The sequence below is a fragment of the Anomaloglossus baeobatrachus genome, chromosome 9, assembly GCF_048569485.1.
Source record: "Anomaloglossus baeobatrachus isolate aAnoBae1 chromosome 9, aAnoBae1.hap1, whole genome shotgun sequence".
Taxonomy (NCBI): Eukaryota; Metazoa; Chordata; class Amphibia; order Anura; family Aromobatidae; genus Anomaloglossus; species Anomaloglossus baeobatrachus.
In genome coordinates this window covers 200,464,373-200,473,039 of record NC_134361.1, presented here as the reverse complement: position 1 = coordinate 200,473,039, position 8,667 = coordinate 200,464,373, and the positions used below count along the sequence as shown (strand labels likewise).

The following is an 8,667-nucleotide window of genomic DNA, read 5'->3' as shown; positions in this document are numbered from 1 at the left end:
TCGGTCTGTAGGTATAAAGGAGGGGTGACCCCCACTTGTTACCCCCCGATTGTGACGTACTGGTAGCCAGCGCGGGGGATTTCTGAGTGACCCCCCCCGGTGGTTCGTGACAAGATGTTTTTACTATCCTGAACAATGGAATGGTCAAATGACTGGGATCAGAGGTTTCTTTGATACTAGCCGCCAAAAGGATTAAATGGCTGGGATCAGAGATTTCTCCAATAAAGACCACCAAAAGGATTAAATAGCTGGGATCAGAGGTTTCTCCAATAAGGACCACCAAAAGGGTTAAATAGCTGGGATCAGAGTTATCTCCAATACTGGCTGCTAGAAGGGTCAACTGGCTGGATCAGAGGTATCTCCAATCCTTGGCGCTAAAAGAGGTCAAATGACTGGGATCAGAGGTTCCCCCGATCATGGCTGTTTGATCCTGGCCATAAATCCTAACAGCCGTTGATCGAAGGAACCTCTGATCCCAGTCATTTGACGTCTTTTAGCGCCAGGGATTGGAGATACCTCTGATCCAGCCAGTTGATCCTTCTAGCAGCCAGTATTGGAGATAACTCTGATCCCAGCTATTTAACCCCTTTTGGTGGTCCTTATTGGAGAAACCTCTGATCCCGGCCATAAAACCTGAGGTTCCTCTGATGTCAACCATTAAAAGCATCTAATGGCCGGGATCAGTGGTTTCTCCAATACAGGCCACCAAAAGGATTAAATGGCCAGGATCAGCGTTTCCTGAAATACTGACCACCAAAAGGGTTAAATGGCCAGGATCAGCGATTGCTCCTATACTAAAGGCCAGAAGGGTCAAGGAACGGGGATCAGAGGTTTCTCTGATACTGGTCGGGATCAGAGATTCCTCCAATTCTGGGTTGCTAGAAGGGGTCAACTAGGATCAGAGGTTCCTCCAATATTGGCAACTAGAAGAGTCAACGAGGATGAGAGGTTCCTCTGATACTGGCCGCCAAAGGGGTTAAATGGCCAAGATCAGAGGTTCCTTCAATGCTGGGCACTAGAAGAGTCAAATGGTTCGAGATCAGAAGTCCCTTCAACACTGGCTGCTAGAAGGGTCAAATGGCCGTGATCAGAGGTTCCTCAGATCTAGGGTGTTGGAAGGTCAAATAGTCAGGATCAAAGATTCCTTTGATCCCAACTTTTAGCAGGGTCAAATAATTGGGATCAGACGTTTCTTCAATCTTGGGTGCTAGAAGGTTATATTACATGTGTCCAAAACCCAACTCTCATAAATCCTTTATACCCACTGATTGTTCCCGGCCATATCTTCTACTTACAAAATTACTTTTATATACAACTGGCGAGACAGAGAATAACGTTAGTGATCTGCCGCATAGCTCTCCTGCCGGATGTCCATTTACTCTCATCATAAGAGCTAATGAGCGCGGGAGAGAAGCGGATCAGATCAATAATGATCCTTTACGACCTTGATAACATTAAGAGCTGGATAATGTGGATGTAATGCGGTCGGGCGGCTTTTATCGTGGAGTCATGAATGGTAATTTCTGTAATGTGGAAGTGAATCATGTGAGCGATTCCAGTACAGTATCAACAAGACACAGGGCCGGTAAGACGGGATGTTTTCTGGGTGTTGCATGATCTGGCGGCACAGGACCCTAATCATTTTACGGTGGCACATCACCCATGTAGACAAGGACTGATGAGCACTCACAGTAACGGGCGATGACACACTGCAGACAAGGACTGATGAGCACTCAGAGTAATGATCACACACCGCACCGACGATCGCTCCTTGTAGACAGGGAATGATAAGCACTCACAGTAACGATCGATCATACACCGCACCGACGATCACTCCTTGTAGACAGGGAATGATAAGCACTCACAGTAACGATCGATCATACACCGCACCGACGATCGCTCCTTGTAGACAGGGAATGATAAGCACTCACGTAACAATCGATCATACACCGCACCGACGATCGCTCCTTGTAGACAGGGAATGATAAGCACTCACAGTAACGATCGATCATACACCGCACCGACGATCGCTCCTTGTAGACAGGGAATGATAAGCACTCACAGTAACGATCGATCATACACCGCACCGACGATCACTCCTTGTAGACAGGGAATGATAAGCACTCACAGAAACAATCGATTATACACCGCACCGACGATCGCTCCTTGTAGACAGGGAATGATAAGCACTCACAGTAATGATCGATCATACACCGCACCGACGATCGCTCCTTGTAGACAGGGAATGATGAGCACTCACAGTAACGATCGATCATTCACCGCACCGACGATCGCTCCTTGTAGACAGGGAATGATGAGCACTCACAGTAACGATCGATCATACACCGCACTGACGATCGCTCCTTGTAGACAGGGAATGATGGGCACTCACAGTAACGATCGATCATACACCGCACCGACGATCGCTCCTTGTAGACAGGGAATAAGCACTCACAGTAACGATCGATCACACACCGCACCGACGATCGCTCCTTGTAGACAGGGAATGATAAGCACTCACAGTAACGATCGATCATACACCGCACCGACGATCGCTCCTTGTAGACAGGGAATGATAAGCACTCACAGTAACGATTGATCATACACCGCACCGACGATCGCTCCTTGTAGACAGGGAATAAGCACTCACAGTAACGATCGATCATACACCGCACTGACGATCGCTCCTTGTAGACAGGGAATGATGGGCACTCACAGTAACGATCGATCACACACCGCACCGACGATCGCTCCTTGTAGACAGGGAATGATGAGCACTCACAGTAACGATCGATCACACACCGCACCGACGATCGCTCCTTGTAGACAGGGAATGATGGGCACTCACAGTAACGATCGATCATACACCGTACCAACGATCGCTCCTTGTAGACAAATCTAAACGATCACCGATTGATCGGCGTACCAACAATAGATTAATCGTGACTGTCGTACTGTAAAAGGGCTATACTGATGGTTAGGGCGGACCGGTTTAGCTCGGGGATCACGATTAGGGAGCACTTACTTTGAGCCCGTTAAGGGATCACTCCTGTGCTGTGAGTCTCAGAAGACAACGCAGGACACAGGGATTCCTGAAATACCAGCGACTATCCCCGTGAGATGCTTCATCCCCTTGAGCGCTAAACTGAGAACACAAGCTCAGTCTTGCCTTCGGAAGAACGAATTAAAGGCGTATTCTGGTTACAAGAAATTATCCCCAATCGTCGGGAAAGGCAATAACTTCTAGATCAGTGGTGGTGTGACATCCTAAACTCCGACTGATAGCATGACAAAGATTGCCAAATTATTGTGTCATGCTCCAGCCCCTAATGCCGGTGTCACACGGTACGATATATCGGGCAATATGTCGTCGGGGTCACGTCGTTAGTGACGCACATCCGGCATCGTCAGAGATATCGTACCATGTGACACCTCCGAACGACTGTGAACGAGCACAAATACTCACCTTATCTTATGCTCGTTGACACGTCGTTCATTTTCAAAATGTCGGTCCTCCTTTTGTGCTCCGGTTGTTAATCGTTCCCGAGGCAGCACACATCGCTCCATGTGACACCCCGGGAACGGCGAACACAGCTTACCTGCGTCCCGCCGGCAATGCGGAAGGAAGGAGGTGGGCGGGATGTTTACGTCCCGCTCATCTCCGCCCCTCCGCTTCTATTGGCCGGCCGCTGTGTGACGTCGAACGTCCTTCCCCCTTCAGGAAGTGGTTGTTCGCCGCCCACAGCGACGTCGTCCGGGAGGTAAGTACGTGTGACGGGGGTTAACGACTTTGTGCGCCACGGGCAACAAATTACCCATGACGCACAAACGACGGGGACGGGTGCGATCGCACGATAGATCGTCCCGTGTGACGCCGGCATAAGGCCACACACCATTAAGATTGTCACCAAATATCACATTATGTCTTCTCAAAGGAATAAATTCCAGATCGCTGGCACCCCAACAATCCACTGATCGCTGGGACCCCAACAATCCACTGATCGCTGGCACCCCAACAATCCACTGATCGCTGGCACCCCAACAGTCCACTGATCGCTGGCACCCCAACAATCCACTGATCGCTGGCACCCCAACAATCCACTGATCGCTGGCACCCCAACAATCCACTGATCGCTGGCACCCCAACAATCCCAAGATCAGGGCTCTGGATCCAGAAATTTGGAACTTTGCAGCCCTGACCAATGGAGTGGAGGTGACAAAAAGAGCCATGGTACTGCGCAACAGGGCAGCGGAGACCCAACCTCAGGACCCTCGGGGAACCCTTTGGTCCGATCCCCAGCGATCGGCACATAATCCCCTATTAGGATAGGAGATAAGTTGTGATTTTGGGAATAACCTTTTAAAAATTTCTCACATTTTCTGTAAAACCAGTTTGCTGCCGAAAGTTGGCTTTGGAATGAATTACAGATTTTAGTGCAGACCTGCAAGTAACACAATAGATTTCATTGCAGTTTTTTACTTTCCCATTGAAGTCTATGTAAACAGTCATCCATGAGATCTTATGAACCCAGATAGAAAATCATCAGAGCTACACAACCTTCAGGAACCCCCACAAGGGACCCACAACTATCCACGTGGCCCCTCTAAGAATCAAATTGGCTACCACTGATATAGTGATCACAAATTCTTGCACCCACACATTATGGTTTTAACTTGTTTAATTTCTTCAGTACCAGGAAAAAAAACAAAAAAATAAATGGTCGTACCCTGCATACATTACAAAACATTGTATAAAAAAATAGCCATCTCCCCCCTGAAGCGCGCTGAACACAGAGCTTTGGCTTTTGAGGATAGTGACAGAATAGCGACATAGTAAAGGGTTAACCAATGCAAGATTATCTATCCATAGGCACTGTTTTTTTTCTTTTTTCGTTCTTTTTTGGAGATTGTAAACCTGTCAGCCTGAGGTCATGGAATATCATGAAGACGTATTACATAGCGTTGCACGGGCACTACTATGTTCGGATGCTCGCGACTTGAGTACACAAGTATAATGGAAGTCTATGGGATAATATTCCCATTGACTTCCATTATACTTAAGTCGCCCCCATCTGATTGAGCATGGTAGTGCCCGCGCAACGCAAGTATTAGCTAAATGGAATGTGTTAAATGGAAGATTTGTGGCACGCTAGGTGCCGGACGGTGGCAATGTTAGGAAATCTAGAAGGTGGGCATATAAATAATATAAACTTTGCAGCATGTAAACTTTTCGGAGACCCCATTGACAGGACGTGGCACCTCAGGTGTTGTCTTTAAACTTTCTGTAGGCAAAGTGTAACAGGACCAGAAGTAACATTTCCGAGGTGCCGCTTAGGGCCACCAAAAATGGTGCCTGAGATGAGAGATCGGCCTCGGCCCGTTGGAATGAGAGCTGAAGAACGGCCAGGGCTAGAAGACTGTTCTGCACCCCGACTTCAATGCTGACCGTCCGACGCTGGGCAATGGGGATCTTCAACAAATACGCCAGCAGATACCCGGTGGTGAGACCAACCAGTGGCACGCTGACCCCTGCTACGATCAGTATGGGGGGCACCTGGCTCAGCAGGGATGAGCCCATCTGATAGGCCATGAACAGACCCCCCACCATCAGCACAACACTGAAAGGCTTGATCACTAGTAGGAGAAGCTTGGACACTTGCGGAAAGCGCCACTTGATCACCATCCCGGTGGAGATTGGCACAGCAATGAACAGCAACGTGGCAAAGATCTTTAGAAAAGGAATGTGCAATGTGTGGTGGACACCCAAGAAGAGTCCATAGAGGGAGGACGAGACTGGCATCAAGCCCACCGCCGCCACCGTGGACACCAATGTCATGGATATCGCCAACGTCACGTCTCCACCCAACAAAAGGCTGTACAGGTATCCACCGCCGCCGCCGGGCGAAGAGCAGGTGACCACCAGTCCAAGCGCCAAGGGCTGAGAAAGTCCCAAAACCAAGGAGAGGAGGTAGGCATAAAGTGGCATCAGAACAAATTGGCCCACAATACCGAGCAGGACCGGGTAGGGGCGCTTGATTAGGCTTTTCAGGATCTCCAGGTCCACTTTACATCCAAAGGCACATTTATTGATGAAGAGGAGGGGCAGAAGAGCGTACAGGAGCGGGCTTTCCGAGAAGTGACTGGCGGAAAATCCTCCATTATCCGGAACGTCGGCGTTGGCCACCACGTGGATGGAGAAGTCGTCTCGTTCTTCCATGACGGATTTGAGGAGCTTGAGTTTTAGTTGGAGCGGAGCCGTCCCGGGCATACCGGACCGGATGTGTGCCAGGAACTTATCCGGCAGTCCCTCGGGGGCACGGCTCACATTAAGGATCTGTAAGACCGAGGTGTCCAAGGAGCGGACGCTGAGCTGAGAGCCGGGGGCGGCGGCGCCCACGCTGATCACGATGACGCCTTCGCTGTGTTCTGGAAAGTCAAACTGGAGGCAACACCCGTCGCCAATCTGAAGATAAGCCGGGCGAGATAAGGAGGGCGGAGCGGGCGAGGAGGGTGTGAGTAAGGCCAGGTGCTGGCGACTCTCCGGTGGTGGGGCACCGGACCCGTTCAGCGGCTGCGATGACGCGATGGACAGGACGTAAACCAATAGCAACAGGGGATACGGCATGTTCTCAGTCCTTGCTGGCACATGCCATGTACGTGCCCGCGCTCAGCATCCGTGTGCCCACTCTGATGGCACCATGGCGGCTCGGTGCCCACCCAGTCCCTGGAAAACGTCCTCTTCCACCCTTATGGAACCAGTCCCTGGAAAAAGTCCTCTTCTGATGCCAACCTCACCCACACTGGTGCCAGGGGAGCGTGCAGGGATGACTGTCCCTTTAAAAATGTCTCCTCTCTGCTTGCTGGCAGTGAATGGTCCTCCTCGGTGGTCTCAGCAGTGTCTCCCCACCACTCGCAGCGCTGTGGACCTCCCTCTCGTCCTCCTCGCCTCCTCCATAGATCCCGGCGGCTCCATAGACCCCGCACGATCACCGCCCTAACTGGCACTGCGCACCCGCTGCACAGCGACACCAGCTTCTCCCTTTTCCTGGTTACCACGTGACCGCTCCACCTGATACACTTCCGGATTCCAGGCGCAATGCATGACGGGAGTTGTAGTTCAGCGCTAAAGCTTCACTCCCTCCTCTGCCTGCATTGAGATTTGCCCCAAATCTAACACATACTGTGCCTCTTTTTTCAACTAAAATGTTAATTGGTTTATAATAATATTATAAACTATCAGCTATTAAGTGTTCATGTACATTTTACTTTCATGTCAATAAAGCTGGTTAAAATGAATGTGTGTTCCCATAGCAACAAAATTTGTTCTACTTCAAAGTCGCAGTAGTCAAAAAAAAAAGCAATTTTATATTTTTCAGTAGATTGCATATACTTACTTTTACATTAATTTCTTTATTACTCCCCTTTAAGGGGGGAGGGGGGGGGGATAAAGCCATTCACATATGAAGCCCAGACAAAGGCCTACAAACATGGCGGGCATCAAGACCTTCGGCCTGCCACTGGTTACCATGACAACACCATCACCACTTCACTTCAGACATCCTAAATATCATTGTCACAATGGACGGCGGTGTCTAAGCTCGCTCCAATCACAGCAATTAGACTCAGGCACTGGCTGTACAACACAGCTGGCACCTGAACTGTATGAAGCAGCCCACGCCATACTTTGGGTACCTACTAGTGATGAGCGGGCACTATCATGCTCGGGTGCTCAGTACTCGTAACTAGTGATGAGCGGGCACTACCATGCTCGGGTGCTTAGTACTCGTAACTAGTGATGAGCGGGCACTACCATGCTCGGGTGCTCTGTACTCGTAACTAGTGATGAGCGGGCACTACCATGCTCGGGTGCTCTGTACTCGTAACTAGTGATGAGCAGGCACTACCATTCTCGGGTGCTCAGTACTGGTAACTAGTGATGAGCGGGCACTACCATGCTCAGGTGCTCTGTACTTGTAACTAGTGATGAGCGGGCACTACCATGCTCGGGTGCTCAGTACTCGTAACTAGTGATGAGCGGGCACTACCATGCTCGGGTGCTCAGTACTGGTAACTAGTGATGAGCGGGCACTACCATGCTCGGGTGCTCAGTACTCGTAACTAGTGATGAGCGGGCACTACCATGCTCGGGTGCTCAGTACTCGTAACTAGTGATGAGCGGGCACTACCATGCTCGGGTGCTCAGTACTCGTAACTAGTGATGAGTGGGCACTACCATGCTCGGGTGCTCAGTACTCGTAACTAGTGATGAGCGGGCACTACCATGCTCGGGTGCTCAGTACTCGTAACTAGTGATGAGTGGGCACTACCATGCTCGGGTGCTCAGTACTCGTAACTAGTGATGAGCGGGCACTACTATGCTCGGGTGCTCAGTACTCGTAACTAGTGATGAGCGGGCACTACGATGCTCGGGTGCTCAGTACTTGTAACTAGTGATGAGCGGGCACTACCATGCTCGGGTGCTCTGTACTCTTAACTAGTGATGAGCGGGCACTACCATGCTCGGGTGCTCTGTACTGGTAACTAGTGATGAGCAGGCACTACCATGCTCGGGTGCTCAGTACTTGTAACTAGTGATGAGCAGGCACTACCATGCTCGGGTGCTCAGTACTCGTAACTAGTGATGAGTGGGCACTACCATGCTCGGGT

General features: G+C 50.3%; 1 protein-coding gene across 1 annotated transcript; it reads right to left on the bottom strand.

The window, feature by feature from the left end:
* Positions 1-4,661: 4,661 nt before the first annotated feature.
* On the bottom strand, positions 4,662-7,051 carry LOC142250669 (P3 protein-like). The gene has a single exon (XM_075322859.1). It carries the CDS (start codon positions 6,623-6,625, stop codon positions 5,261-5,263), a length of 1,365 nt encoding a protein of 454 aa, XP_075178974.1. The 5' UTR covers positions 6,626-7,051; the 3' UTR covers positions 4,662-5,260.
* Between the last annotated feature and the right edge of the window lie 1,616 nt (positions 7,052-8,667).